Source organism: Helicoverpa armigera, chromosome 20 (genome assembly GCF_030705265.1).
Source record: "Helicoverpa armigera isolate CAAS_96S chromosome 20, ASM3070526v1, whole genome shotgun sequence".
Taxonomy (NCBI): Eukaryota; Metazoa; Arthropoda; class Insecta; order Lepidoptera; family Noctuidae; genus Helicoverpa; species Helicoverpa armigera.
In genome coordinates, this window is record NC_087139.1 from 387,333 (window position 1) to 403,560 (window position 16,228).

At 35.4% G+C, this 16,228-nt stretch overlaps 1 protein-coding gene across 1 annotated transcript in view; it reads left to right on the forward strand.

Moving 5' to 3' along the window:
• Positions 1 to 15,270, forward strand: part of LOC110372525 (sialoadhesin) — an 83,572-nt gene extending 68,302 nt beyond the window's left edge. Inside the window, exons 5-11 of the mRNA XM_064039716.1 lie at positions 853 to 1,062; positions 2,826 to 2,977; positions 9,478 to 9,619; positions 11,288 to 11,418; positions 12,926 to 13,085; positions 14,466 to 14,622; positions 15,228 to 15,270. Of these exons, the coding sequence (XP_063895786.1) occupies positions 853 to 1,062; positions 2,826 to 2,977; positions 9,478 to 9,619; positions 11,288 to 11,418; positions 12,926 to 13,085; positions 14,466 to 14,622; positions 15,228 to 15,270 (995 nt within the window). The remainder of the gene's footprint in view (positions 1 to 852; positions 1,063 to 2,825; positions 2,978 to 9,477; positions 9,620 to 11,287; positions 11,419 to 12,925; positions 13,086 to 14,465; positions 14,623 to 15,227) is intronic.
• The last annotated feature ends 958 nt before the right edge of the window (positions 15,271 to 16,228 follow it).

Consider the following 16,228-nt stretch of genomic DNA (forward strand, 5'->3'; position numbering starts at 1 on the left):
GCATAATCTAGCGTTAATATTACTTGTGTCTAGTCAAGAGTGGCTCATGGCTAAGTAACAGAGCGTCGAACGATAGACTTGCAAACTAGAACCTTGCCACTTAGTTCATAGTTGGCTAGCCAAATTTTACGCACCGATGCTTCGTGCCCCAGAGAGAACTAAACAGTTGATCCTGGTTTCCACACGAAAATCGATAGTCAGCTGTTACCAGTACTTAGATATCTAGTAGGTACTTAGAATACTAGTCTAATGTTCGAGTGGTCTCTGGTTTAGTAGAGGTCAGGTTTCGTCGAATATATTCAATAATATATTCAGTCGAATTTAGTTACATTTACCAACCTCTGTTTGTTGAGGTCTGGCCGAGTCGATTACTATGACTGCAGGACATGTGCTCCTATTGTTCGATACCCAGATCAGCAAAAATCGAACACAAGAAAAGAGCCTTCAGTAATATATGAGTCTTAAGTCTAGATAAATATCCTCCAAATACCCCCTGAACTTTAGGGTCGTTTATTATCCTTGTTTGGAGATCTTGAGTCAGCGATAAGGACCTACAAGAACACTATTTATAACGAAAATAGTTACACGTGTAAATAATACAGGTATTAAATGAGATTAAGATCGTTTCGGAAAAGGAAGGAAAATGAATGTGCTAAATAAATAAAAATTTGATTTGTATAACAAAATATAAAAATAATATATCCTTGTACTATTCCTGTACAATATTAAGGTCAAGAGTGTCTTAAATACCTCATAAACAAGAAAAATAAATACATAAGTGATGATGGCCATTGGCCAGTATGTTGTATTTAAGACTTTTGGGGCTGCTTCGAATTTAAAAAAATATCTTTTTTCTAGGTGACCCTCGTCCTCGCCTCACATGGTACCTCGAGAACACAGTCATAGATGATTCCTTCGAGCAGCGACCTGATGGCGTGACGGTGAACACGCTGACCTTCCCCAACGTGGGGCGACAGCATCTGAACGCCAGGCTCGTCTGTCAGGCCTCCAATACCAACCTAGCGGCTCCGGAGGCTAAGCTGCTCATTCTGGATATCAATTGTGAGTTTTTTTGTTTTTGTGGAAGATAATTTAAAAAAATTATGTTCCTAAGCTCTTAAGTGTTTATATTATAGTCGCTCTTGTAATGTCAGAATTTCTACATAAAACTTTTTTATATTCCTGGATTAGGAAATAAGGCTAGGGTAAATAGGGTTTACAATAAGTGTAATAGAAGAGAAGAAGGTAGTCTTGACTATTCATTCTTTAATCTGTAAAAAGTAGAGCTAACAAAACAACATCCTCACTAAACAACATTTTGGAAGTACCTATAACATGAGATGAAGAAGTAAACACGCAGATCTTCATACGATTTCCTGGAATATTTCCTTCAACCACAATAAGTCATCACTATGATCAGCACAATGCCATACTTTGCGGTACATTTCCTTTGACTCACTCTCATCCCGCATGACTCAAGGTAAATGACCATTTTTGGCACTATTATAAGCAGGCACTCAATTGGAAGTTCCGATTGAGCAAATCCGGTAGTTGGTCTCAATTACTGGATACAGACGGCAAAGCTTTAGAATCGAGCAAATAATATTGCGTTCGACGATATTGAAATAGATCTCTGATTTTCTTGAAATACGCCTCCCAATGCGGAATTAATCTGATCTTTTATAGGGTAATAATAGATAGAAGTGGAGCATTAAGTTACCTTGTGGTAAACAGGAAAGCTGAGGTTGAGTATGGGAAGATTTTGTGCAGATAACGAAGTATGGTTTTGTGACATCCGTAACATTAATGATGTAAGGTATAATGATACCTAAGTAAACTGGCTAGTTGTAGATGCACTGACAGATTAACAATAATAAGGCAGACTTTATGAGAAGTTATAGTTATCGGCACGGATATTGAGCCCTGACTTTCACCTGCGCAGAAGCGATTTATTGGTTTATTGCCTTATGTATACAGTGCGCAAAGTGATCCCCACTCTTCCGCCGAGAGCTCAATATCCGTGCCGATAACTATAACTTCTTACATATTACAGAATACTCTTACATATACTTATATTACAGAAACAGAATAAGACTAATTCTTACATATACTTATATTACAGAAACAGAAGGTGAGAGGGATATTTTAGTTAAAGAAAAAATCTTACTTGAAAATTGTAAACGATGAGAAACATTACCAACTTTCCCGTACCGTCGGGTAAAATATAGTAATATTTTTTCCTCGCACGTTTATTTGTCATGTTACCCATCTCTATCGAGGTCAAATGGACGAAAAATATTCCTGACGTAGTTTCGATATTCAGCAACTTGGAGTATTATTAGGATGGTCAGTGATTAAGTCAAGCGTGGCTGATTGCTTCCGACAAAACCCCTGATTTATATTAGTGTCAGTTTTTTGTATGACCTAAATGTTATATTTATGAGGATCGACTTGAAGGGAGAAGTGATGAAGAATTTGGGAGTCATTAGGTTTGATTTTCTAGACTTGTCAGTTGCTTACTAAGAGATTTCATGACTGTAATTGAGTAGATAGTTAAATACGTTATGTGTATTTTAAGTTTTGAATACAATGAGGACTCAATCAAGATGTTTAACTAGTACATATGTGTTTACCTCCCCTTAATTAAGTCGTTAAACATCGATGTGCGCAAACATATTCTTAGTCTGTATACCCTTGAGCTTTTATTCAAATTTTCAATTACATTACTCACATAATTGTTATACCACAGCCAATATCAAACAACTATTAATATCTTGTCCTCATTTCCACCACCTACTCGGACCAATAAATCCAGTTTGTTGCAGTAAGGCCACTAAGCGTGCAGATCCTGAACAAGCGAGCACAGCTGTCAGCAGACAGGAGTTATGAGGTGGAATGCAGGGCTGTGGGCTCCAGGCCTGAGGCCCAGGTCACCTGGTGGAAGGCCGGGAGGCAGTTGAAGAGGAGTGCTAAGAACGTGAGTGGAATTCTCCCAAATGGGGTTTTTTTATCGTGAAGGCAGGTCACGGAATTCCTAATGTCTGATGGAGTATTTTCAAAACCACCTCACAAACATTGAAAGGAAATTGTTGTTAGGGAAAAAAGAAAACCTACTCATAATATGTCTTACAGATTTGGTAGGTACCCAAGGATACCAGTGTATTTATATTTGTGTCGAAATATTTTTCGCCATGTATCTCTTACGTCAAAATAAATCTAGCTACCCGACGGATCAGTTTGTGCCTTGTCGACAGACCGAATAATATATAACAATCTTCATTTAGACATTGTTATTATTTCTATGTCGTAAAGGAAAATACCGACCCACTACTACGTTTGGTTTCATATTCTTAGGTATTCTGTTACAATCGCGACTTTATATCTGCTACCAAGCGATAATAATGTGTTTTATATTATTTAATCTGGCAATGGCTTCCATTGTTATGATAAGCGAACAATTCAGTATTGTCAATAGTCTTCAAAAGGCGTTCCAGTTATCTTGAACAGCCTACAAATTCAGCAACAACAGATAAGATAACGACAAGATGTATAGAAATCATTTGGATAGATATAAAAGAGAGATTGCGAAGGAAAGCTGCTTAGCGCCTCATACACATGTAACGTTCAATATAGAATTTTCTCGGAGCCCTCTTTACAGTAGTGAGTAATCAGTGTTCGCGCCAATTACGTCTCGCTCCGTGGTTACCCTACAAGTACTGATTACAAACCTAAGCCGCGTTTAAACCCACATTGATTGAACTACCACACGACAAATATGCCCAGCATTAATAATCCACTCCGTACAATAATCTAGTATTTGCTCTGTGCCACTGTAAATACACGCCTATCCCAGACTTTGAATATCAAGTGGCTGTTTTTAATTAAATCGGGCCACGATGCTAGTTTTGGGTTTGTGTTCACTCGAGTTTATATGAACAGTTGATCTTTTAACTACAGTATAAATTGTGATGGTTAGCATTTTAATGATTTTGAAGGAATAATATGAATTGTAACTAATGTATGTAGGTAACAGTCGTTTGGGGCGCCGACAAAGTTATCATATAATATTGGTGTGCGCCTCGATCTTATGTCAGAACTTGAGTACTATTTCTTTATGCTCCTGTGGGAACCGCTGGGAAACTCGCGGCAGTTATACCTCACATAAGTTAGGTACGAATCCTTTAAATTTCACGTTTATAGCTCTTGGTTTTGGTCCAAATCACGGGTGATTTGAGGTATTCGCTCATACTTTGGTACGAAACTCTGAACCTCTTTAAATCACACGACTTTTTCACGATGGATTCAAAATCATTCGATACCTACACAAGGAAGTTTTATCCAGAAATTGATGAATACGCTGCTAACCGTTATGAATAAATGATTAAAACCTCATAAATCAACACATACTAAACCAATATATTGAAACCCAATAACATTATAACTAAATTTACATCCCAATACTATGCCATTTAGCGTTTTAATTTTCTATTTATGAAATAGTCAAATACAATCAGTATTTGAAATATCACATTCATTTGTAACGCTATGCAATTTGAACGTGAACATAACCACAAAACATGAAATGAACTGACACGATATGTAATTAATAAACCACTAATTAAGGAGACACTCGTTGGAAAATTGCAATTAATACGTGACTAATTATGTTTATTTAATATTTATTTACTCTTTCTATTAAGAATAATTGATTTATTCATCAAAGCAACTACGAAAATGGTACTAAGGGAACCATATGAAATGTATCTGGGAAGTCAATCAATAAACAAATACGCACGCTTTTTTTTAATCAACTCACTTGAGCCATATCTACAAATGTTAATTTGAAACTGCAAAGTGATGATTGCTATACTTTGTCAGTCGCTTTATTCTTTCTTTGAAGCAAACAAGTTAATGTACATTGTTGCATATGCTTTGACGTTTATTTTGCTGAAACATGCAATTAAGCAATGTATATTATTCAGCTTGAAAAAGAGTTCCATATTGACAGATTTTTAAGTGTCATTTGAAGAATAGAGGGGTAGCGAATGTTCTGTTCAGTTAACAGCTGTAAGTTTTCAGGCAGCTGCTGTCCACTGCACCAAGAAACGGTCGGGGTTGGTATACCACTTTTTTATCGATGACAGAAATGTGGAATCCCTTTCAGCCCTTTTCAGATTTTTATTATTGCGCCTGTAAATTACGCCGGCGCCATATTTAAATCAGAGCAATACTGCATAGCGTGGGAATAGGTGTGATTCCCAAAAATGAATAAAACATGGCCGCTGGGATTTGCGTACCTGTGTGTATTTTTTTGACAATTGATGCATTCCATTAGATCGTACACCAAAATGTTTTAGTCTGTTATGTAAATAAGTATTGAAACACGTAAAAACAATATGTATATATTGGGTCTTCAATTATGTGAAAAAGGTTTATCAGATTTAAATCCTTGTATAATGATTTACCAAATACTCATTATTATTTTACGTGATCAAAATAAATATAATTATGTACCTATTTATTGAATTTAGTTAAAATAAATATTACATAAGTTTTTATAGCTATAAATCGAAAGTTTAAATGTCATATTATATGTAGTAACTCATTTATTGATATCAGTAAAAAATTGTTTAGGTACATAGTTTGCTTGCAGATCTACAAAGTCTTACACAAATTAATTAGATAGGTATTAGAATTCGTTGGTTTTAGAATATTTACTCTAATATTGATATTTGGAGAATTAGCACTATGTTACTAACCCCAAATTAGTTTAACGAGCAAATATCATGTCCGGCGATATTAGTTTGTGATTTTAATTAATTTTCTACGACACGTTTAGTTTTGCTACTAATTGGTGTTTGATTTTAGATCCAAATATTGAAATTAATGTTTAAACTAATATTCAACATTTATTTTAATTAGCGTTAGTTTTAGTATTATAAGATAGAGAAATAAAACACATTGGTAAGTCAAGTTAGTGATTTTGAAACATCATGTTATTTATTTCAGTTATTTTTTACAGGACCTACCTTTTGTAACTAAAATTGGTATAAAAAATAACAAAACAGTTGATTTCATCCTAAAAAAAGTGCCGCCACATTTTACCAAAATCGACTTTCTGGTTACACAAAACTGTGTTAATTGCTAATTTTCTCTCATGATTTTATGAAAGTTTACCGAGCGTGGCGGCATTGTGTAAACTGATGGCTGTATGTGGGTCAAAATGTTGGTAGACAATGGCCCATCACTGCCGTAATTAATTCTTTTCATCACGCTGCACATAGTTTTGAGATTGTTACCCTGTTATGTAAGTTGGTGAATTTATGTGGCTTTTTCTATACGGGTGTCAGTTTTTGAGTGAAGCGTAAAGCACGCATTCGTTAACAGCCAAACACTTTGAATTTGAACGTAGTTACTAAATAGTGACAAACTCACAAAAATGAATGTGAGAAGCGATGTTGATTATAACTCAGGTTAGTTGTAACCGTTTATTCGATTGAAGTTGTGTTCTGAGGTAACTTCCTTATGAAATTGTAATTAGCTTATTTCCATTAAAACTTATGCCTCGTATTTAAACGCTTTTATGGCACTGAGCTTATTTAATATTCGGTAGAAATTCAAAATGCACTAAGTAAAGCCTACATCGCTCACTGCTTATCGCCTCATGCGAAGTTTATTCCAACGTCATAACAAATTAAAAACTACGCTAAACAAACCACCAAAAAGTTCAAATTAAAATAGCAACATAACATGTTATTACCTCACTTTATTTCTGCAACCGGAGCTTAGTTTGAAGACCCGAAGTTTTCACATAAATTCTAGTTTGTAAGGTTTTTTAAAATTGCGTGACTGTTGAACTTTTAACTGGCAGGATTTATACGTATTTATTTGTTAAGTTAACATGACTGTAAGTGGGTCAAATGTGACTGGAGTTGGTTTCACTGAACGTATATTTGCACTCATTATATTTTTCACCTGAGTGTACTTCGTTCGACAATTTTCAGGATAGCTGTAATGATAAATATTAAAATTTAACTTAAGTAAAAGATTTTTGCAATGCAGAGTACAGTAAAAATGAAGGCAGATTAAATAAAACTTCCCTTTCTATTTGAAAGGGGCTCTTTTAAAATACAGTTTAAAATACTAATAATATATACTCAAATGCTCCTCAAAAAAAACAACGGTTACGAAACTATCAGGGATCGGAAGCGAAACTTGAAGCGCTGGTAACACAAAGGCGTCCTCAAGTGGAGAGCGTGCGAGAACTTTCTGGAACAAACTGTTGCTGCACTGTCTTATACTGATGTTTGTGTGAATCACGCCTCGCTTCACTGGCTGTGCTTATATTCTTATTTTATGGAAACGTGTAAAATGTTTACCTGACAAACAAATGCTCAAAAAAACAACGGGCTTGAAACTATCAGGGATCGGAAGCGAGTCTTCAAGCGCTGGTAACAACAAAGGCGTCCTCAAGTGGAGAGCGTGCGGAACTTTCTGGAACAAACTGTTGCTGTGCTGTCTTATACCACGCCTCGCTGGTGTCTGTGCTTATGGTAGATTTCTTTTGTGGGAAGGTGTTAAATGATTTGTTTTTAAACTCAGTTTTACCGTACGGACATGTTACCACCAATGAAGGTTGGTACATCTGAATGACCGTCAAATTAGACCAGGTTGACGAATCTTGGCTTACCTCGAGGCGACTGACCCCCAACACACTGATTTGTGTTTGTTAATTGTACGTTTTTAGTTTTATTGAAACTAAAATGTCTTGCCAAACATAATTTTTACTACTTCTGTCATATACAGCGAAAAAATCGGCAAATCCTACGTACATTTAAAAAACACACTGCTACAACCTACACGGTTTTCCTGAACGTTTTCTCACTAGAGGATTTTCCGTGAAATCGCTCGGTTTGTGCGGGCGGTATCGAGTGTACACGATAGGTTTTGCTACGTGCGACAAAAATCCGCCAGTTTGTAAGCGGCTTAAAAGTCTTTTATCACGGTCCTCATATACCTACTCTTGAAATCGTGTTTAAAATATTTGCCACTAGCGACGTTAAAAAAAAACGTGGCCATCAATCAATTGAGTACAGTCGGCTACAAAACACTGAGTGCACTATTCAGCAACTACTCAACTGCGCACTTTACAATTTTAATCAACTACACTATCAGTAGTACCAGGAAAATCTGTTTCCAATAAAAAGTTTTAAAATATTATTGTTACTCGATGTGTCTAGTGCATATCATATAAAATATTTTAGTTCTGCGCAAATACACGTAGATAACATTTTATTAAAAAAAAAACAATGAATTCACAAATAAATCTTAACACTGAATGTTATTTTAATGTTTATTTTCGGGATTTAATAAATATTGGGGTTTATAAATTACAGCTTAAATTCAAATCAAATCATATTATGAACATACCCACATCCTTACAAATCTTTGCATTTGTCATAAAATAAAAATCAGGATTAAGTTATATTCAAACAAATATGATGATGATGATGATGATGATGATCTGATCAAACAAATATATTGGTTCAATAAATGATTTAATCCGACTTATCAGCATGGTTAATTCAAAAAGTTTTCCATTAAAAAAAAGAGTTTGCATGCGTCAAGCTATGTCACTGAGTCATACCCCTAATATTGAAGAACTTAGGGGTATTTCAGAACTGAAAGCTTACCATGCCACAGGTTTTAAGCTTCAAATATGTTTTATTCGATAACCCAACACATATTTTAAAAACAAAAATATCTCAATCAATCACACTTAGCACTGACAGTAAAATAAACTAAAACAAATCATTATTCCCACAGTTTTAATTAAGATATCAATAGTGACATGTAGGTATAAACTGCGTTCGATCAATGTACACAGTCATTTGTTTTCAATACATATGTTGCAAGCGTACCCGGGCGTTCAGCCTGTGTGGCTTGTGGCTAATGGCTAATGCTTTGACACTGTTGTGATGGATTGTCCAAATTATTTATTTTACTTTTAATATATGGCTTTTATTTTATTTTGTTGTCGGCTGTACCTGCGTGGGGATATTGAACTGTTTGAATTAAAATATTTTTAGATACAAATGCGTGCTTCAATATGTGCATTTTCAAAATACTTTAGTTAAAATTGATTGATCTGATAAGCACAATAGTTAATTGTTAAACACGACTTTCTGGGTTCTAATTTCGCAACAGGCCGATCTTATTGTGATTAGGTGTAAATTACTTACGGCCCAATCCAGTTGTTCTGTACTCTGCCAAAGGAAATGATAAGGCTAGTATACATTCCGTAATTCACATGTAATGGTTAAGCCTATGTATTTTTATAACATAAATATTGTGACATTATCTCACCTGACGACGAAAGTTGCATGTCAGTGATAGACCATGGCCCACCACTATTTTCCTGATCACTAAAACTCATCCCAAAATATATGAAAATAAAACTCAATTTCCCTTGCACAGTTCTCTGACAACAACGCGACAGTGAGCACTCTGAACCTGGTGCCGATGGCTGAAGACCATGAGAAGTACCTGGTCTGCCGCGCCGAGAACACCAGGGTGCCTAATGCTGTGATTGAGGATCGATGGTTCTTGAATGTGCAGTGTGAGTATGAAGTTAAAGACTATAACATTGTATTAAGGTACGTCTTGAATGCTAACTGCCGACCGCACATGCCGCGACTGGATGATGTCGGCCGCAGGTGCACTCCATCCTCCGAGCCTTTTCCCAATCATGTTGGGGTCGGCTTCCAATCTAACCGGATTCAGCTGAGTACCAGTGCTTTACAAGAAGCGACTGCCTATCTGACCTCCTCAACCCAGTTACCCGGGCAACCCGATATCCCTTGGTTAGACTGTTGTCAGACTTACTTGCTTGTATTTATATGAAACCGTTAAGGATCAGCAGCAATACATGCAGTTACGCTTAGATACTGATTTCATGCAGTCGCTGCAAGTGCAGTCGGTAGTCGTTCCTTTCTTCCTCCTGAAAAGTTAAACCATTATAGGGTTTGGCATCCAGTAACATTTTTAAACAAAAAGTGAAAAAAAAATCTGTTTTATACAAGCAATGCAGACAGATACGTAAACAGTTTTATAGGAGAGTAAAAAACCCCAAAGTGAAGGTACCGCCGGTAAGCGCCTCGTATTTTGAATTTTTAACTTGAGGTTATTTTAATTTTTTAAAGCTTTTACGTTAAGATTTCCAGGAATGAAATTTTATCATCATATCAAAATGGAAGGTAGATGTAATATAGCTTTTGTAAATGCAATTTAATATTATGTAAATCCCTTATTAACAGCAAAGGCATATAAAGAAAGGCTTTTAAAGCCAAAGATTTTCCGTATCTCGCTTTTTCAGATTTGTACTAAAGATTATCAACAATTTCTGCATTTAATGTATTTCAGATTATAATCCATGAGCTGAAAATAATTGAAATAATGAACAAAAAGTTCAAAATTACATGAGGTGAACCGATGTTTTTGATTGAAACAAACATTCAGAAATTATTCAAATGTCAATGAAAAGTTATTATTTACAAATCCCTATGTATAATTTTGGCATGAATTAAGTTTACCATTCTTTATGCGTTATGGCTAAGAATAATATAAGGAGGGAAAGTATATATTCTTTTACCCGGAAGCTGAAGTGTGGTTTTTTTTTTGGTTAATGCGCGAATCCAGATCCCATAAGGCCGTTTTGAGAACCTCTTTCAGTGTTAGGTATCCTATATGTTTAGAAAGGAAAAAAACTAGGTAAAAAACTTTTGGATGATTCTAAAATACTGCAAAATTTAACATCATTATTAAATATTAATTTGGTATCTATTTACGTCTGAACTGGTATTCGTGGTTTGATGATAAACCTATATCATGATTCAGTAGCCATAACCCTGGGTGTTCTCTTTTGCATGCCAAGTCGTGGCAGATCGCTACTTGACAGTCATGACGTATATCAATATATCCTTAATTTTATGTAGATAGTACTCTCCGTTCCTTGCTTTGGATACTAATTTTGTTTTAGAATTGCGAATGTTGGTCTGTCGGTTTGTTTGACAAAGTTTTAGGTCAAACTTTATTGTGAGTGAATAAATGTTACATTACAATTGGTGTCGAATAAATCTCGTACATTTTAAATTATAATTATAACGTATCTTTATCTTCCCCAAAAGTGTAATTATTTTTATTTCATAAAAGGAAGTGATAGGTTAAGCGATAACAGTAATTAAACATTGATTTCCTTAGGTAATTAATTGATGCTGTTTGTTATCAGATGTGCCAATAGTGACCCTAAAACTAGGGTCCAACCTGAACCCCAGCTACATCAAGGAAGGAGATGGCGTGTACTTTGAGTGCAGCGTCAGAGCTAACCCCAAGACTAAGAAACTTACATGGTATAAAGGGGTAAGTTATGAGAAGATACAACACTTAAAACCAACTTGCATTAGGTTACTAAACTTAGTCCTATATAGTGAAAGACAACAAAGATTTTTCGGTTGGCATGTATTTAACGCGGCGACTAAGTAAAACGAATATAGGTTTTAAAAAATAATAGAGTGGGTACCATTTATAATGGGTTGGCAGCTAAAAAGGAGTATCATAATAAGTCAAAGGTAGCATATTAATATATCAGTTATGAGGTCCGTTTTAATTTAAACTGGCATCAAGTTTTTCTTTTGGCAACTGAATTAATATCTAAGCGAAAACTTAATGATGACAATAAAATAGAAAATGGGCATTCATAAATAATACAAATCAGGTTCTATTTAAAATTGTTTGGATGAAGAATAAATATAAACTAGCTCATATTATAAATATATTGTGCGACTTTTTAATAGCTTTAAATAAAGTCTAAAATGGCATGAAGAAAAAATATTTTGCGGCTGTTATTTTCAAAATTATAGGTGAATAGCATGGAAGTAAGCATGCAACATGCAGCAAGCATGACTTCTGTCACGGCTCCGGCGCTGCGGGGCTCCGGCGGTCCCATGCGAGCTTATAGTCGCAGATGGTTTTCACGCTCACCATCGCAGCTTCGGCTTGCTGGCCACGCCTACGCGGTTTTGAATTGCACTCTAGGGGTAGGGCAGACAAGACTACGTGGAGTCGGTTTTGCAGCGATTCGTTTTCGTCACTAACTTCAATTTTTAATACAATGTTTTTTTAATTGAAGGTTGTAAATGGCAATATGCTAAATAAAATGAATCCAAATTAAATTCTACCATCTTCATAGTGCGCCAAGTGAGATAATACCACCACACCTTCCGCCGTTTTCATGAAATTATGATACACAATATTAATAATTAACTCTTATTCCTTTTTATTGTACTCCTTTTAATATTTAGAGCTATCCACAAAGCGAAGCCTGAAACTGGGTTTTTAGTCGGCACGAAATAGTTGGTAACATTATTATCTTTGCCACCCAACTAACATTATTAGTCGCCAAGTCATTATAAATAGCTCCTCACCTAATATTTCAATTGACTGGTATAGTTTATTTGCTACCCAAACGCAGCTGCTAGTTTTTAGTTTTTATAACACCCTTAATTTTGAACCTTACATATTATAATAGTCGCGAAAATATTTAATCGCTGGCAAGTTATTTTATTTGTTGCCAACATTTGTCGACGTTTAAGTTGTTAGTCACCAGGAATATAATAAGCCTTTTCGGTTTAATAATTCGGTTTAAGTACCTAATAGAAAGTCTGTACACTATGGTTTTTGATTCTGACAAAAAAGAGTGTCTTTCTCAGTTTCAACTTAAATATAACAGTGCCAACAGCCTTTCATATGCCAAAGATAGACATTATTATTTCCTCAAATGCACTTCTTAATCGTTCCCCATTCCATTCGAGAATACCTCTCAATTTAAGACCTTAACGCCCTATTAATAAAGTTGCAATTTCCTCAGGTACAAGAGATCCACCACAACGCCAGCTCTGGCATCATCCTGAGTGACCAGAGCCTGGTGCTGCAGAGCGTCACCAGGGCTTCTGCCGGAGACTACAGCTGCCTCGCTTATAATAATGAAGGCAGTGCCACCAGCAATCCTGTGTCCTTGCAGATTAACTGTGAGTAGACTGGGAGTTTTTTTGGGGCGTAGGTAAAGGTCTATAAATTATTTTTGTCGAAGATATTTTTGATGACCTTGCTTTATTAGCTGCCATGCGCTGTGATTACTGAAAGAAGACAGTGCAAAAAAGATACACTTATTTGGGATGATATTTAGGGACCTAGTTAGTCTAAAAAATAATTGTTCTTTTTCCAGCAAATAATAATAGCCGAAAAACTCTGTTATTCCGAGTATTTGTTGTGTATTGTAACAACTTTAACCCATTTATAGCACGTAAAGTGATATCAAGGAAAGGTTTCTAATAACTATTGAGGATGACACTTAAACAAGCTAGTATAAGCAATGAAATCATAGAACAAACTTTGTACTAACTTAAATTCGGTATGACAAAGCTCTTCGCTCGGTCAGTCGATTCAGTAAATTTTATTATTTGATCAACGAAACTGGTATTACTGTCACGTTCGGTATAACAGTCTGTTCCATATAACTTTAAAATTATGTTCAGAAATAAATTATTTTACTTATTGGATCACATACTTCTATTTAATCTTTTCATTGTTAGTAATAGCCTCAATAAATTGAAAGAAAGATGTATTTTATGCCAAATTATATTTTTCTTGAAAATAGCTTTTGGAAAACTGATATTGTTTAAAAATGAGCAGTGTTTGTATTTAATACCTTATCTGAAATTGGAATCATAATCGTTGCTCATTTTGTGCCATCGATAAAAAGAGTGATAGTACTATTAAGTGTGATATTGGAGTAGAAACTTAGATGACTGAAAATCCCAAAAATCGAGTGCCAAACCCGTGTGTATGAAAGTAGGACTATATCATCTCCTTAGGGGAACATACGTGATGTTATATTATTGCTTTGACTTGTTGGAAAACTGGAAGAAATCCAGATTCGAAATGAAATGGATGTGGTCTTTGTGGACTTTGTTTGCGGCAGTTTGCGAGCAAATCCACAGGGATTACGACCAGATTGAGTAGTGAATCAGTCCAGAATTGTCGGCCTGTGTACGCAGCGCCTAATTTAAATTGAGACAGGGCCCGAGGTTTGTCTTAGCGAGATCATATTTGATGGTTTTGATTCCTGTTCCTTTATTGAGTACAATGTGAAGTAGGTATTGTGAAGACAGTAACTATAATTTAAATCATGCAGAATAAACTCTATTCTGGTTAATGAATTCTCAGAAAAACGGTCCAACTAAGGAGTATGAGCACGTAATGAATGAACAGAAATTTCGAATTTTCAATATCGTTACAGCTGAATGAATTAATCTTCCAAAACTGGTGGACCGATTTGTTATACTGTTCAAAAAGCCTTAAAAGGAAACCTGTAAGTTTCTCATGACTGATCTCTTTCCTCCAAACAGATGCACCAATGTGCAAGACACTAAATGAAGGCGAGGTCTACGGGGCGCTGAAGATGGAGACGGTGGTGCTCCAGTGTGTGGTGGACTCCTCACCACCTCCGACTTACTTCAGCTGGTTCTTCAACAGTTCGGGGGAACAGACCGAGATATCGCCCAGGTGAGAGAAAAAAATATAAAATTGCTGTTTTGTAGAATTTCATTTCACTCACTTTGATAATACTCTTGCGAAGTGTGTTTTCCATATATTTTATTGGCATAGGCAGAGAGATAATATATAGACTGTAGTTCTGTAATACTTGACTCTTATTTAGTGTTGATTGGCCAATAAGATAAATAAACACGTGCAATAGACACCTAAATAAAAATTGTTTGATCATATTTACCCTACGCTATTTCAAACTAGATAAAATTAAAATAAATAAAAATACACAGTCAAGGTATGATGATATGCAAATAAATAAAAAAAATATATGGCACGTGCTTTATATAAAACCTGTTAATAAAAATATAATATTTATGTCAGTTTTAGATAAAAACTGACCCCGCCGCGGACAGATTTCATTACTTAACTACGGTATGTGTAATTCAATTTTCAAACAAATAACTGAGTTTGACGACCAACAGTTTGATCGAGTGGTTCAATTTTTTTTGTTTGAATATTCTACCGATATATCAATTTTATTGCATGGCTGCAATTTTCACGTTTGCAATAAATAAAGGCGATTTCTAAAACATTGTTAAACTACCGTTTTTTCCACCTAGCTTCGATTCAACTATTTGGGGTCCAGTAACTTACATCGAGTAACTGCCTATCTGACCTCCTCAACCCGGGCAACACGATACCCCTTGGTAGACTGGTTATCAGACTTTCAGGCTTCTGGCTATCCGTAAAACTGCCAAAATTTCCATGTTGATCATATTCTACTATGTAGACTAAAAATAAAAATTATAAAACATACTATTAGTTAAAATAAATTAACACTGAGTGGAATTCATTTCAGTAATTTTGAGCTATGTTACTGTAAATTCAGAACTAAAGGAATTTCATTGGAAATTATTAACTACTATTAAGTCTCAAAGAGATCCTACGTAATGAAAGTTCTGCAAAAGTTGAAACCGAGTAAGTACTGAAAATATTGATTTCTTAGAACTATGGAATCCTCTTAGTTTATTCCGAAAATTGAGGCCACGTTTCAGAGTTACAAACTATAAATTAGTCTTTGCTATATCTATGTATTATACCTAACTACGAACCGCACGTGGCTGCACCCGCATTTCGAAGAACTTCTTCACGCACATGTATAGAAAGTAGCTTATGTACCTATTATTCTGACACAGATATAGACCACTTTATTGTAAATGATTACTGCCAAGTTTCGTCAAAATCCGTCCAGTTGTTAAAGAGTTACAAACATCCTTACAAACCATCACATTTATAATATTAGTAGGATAATTTGAGCATCCCTGCCAGTGTGCGAGTAAGACCAAGTACATTCAAATAATGCAATCTGTTTTCCGCAATCGAAATGTAACAAACATTCACAGTATCACAACTTCACAAAGCTTGAAAAATAAAGTACCAAAATAAAATAGTGAGTAATGTAAATCGGCTTACTGGCTGAACTTTAAGCCGGCTAATAGGCCACATAGGCTGGCTTTAGCCGTATTTCGGTCACTAATATGGCCGTATTTTGGTCACTAATACGGCCATATTTGGGACAGTAATTAGTGCAGTCGGTAAGCACTAGGTATTGGCGCCTTTC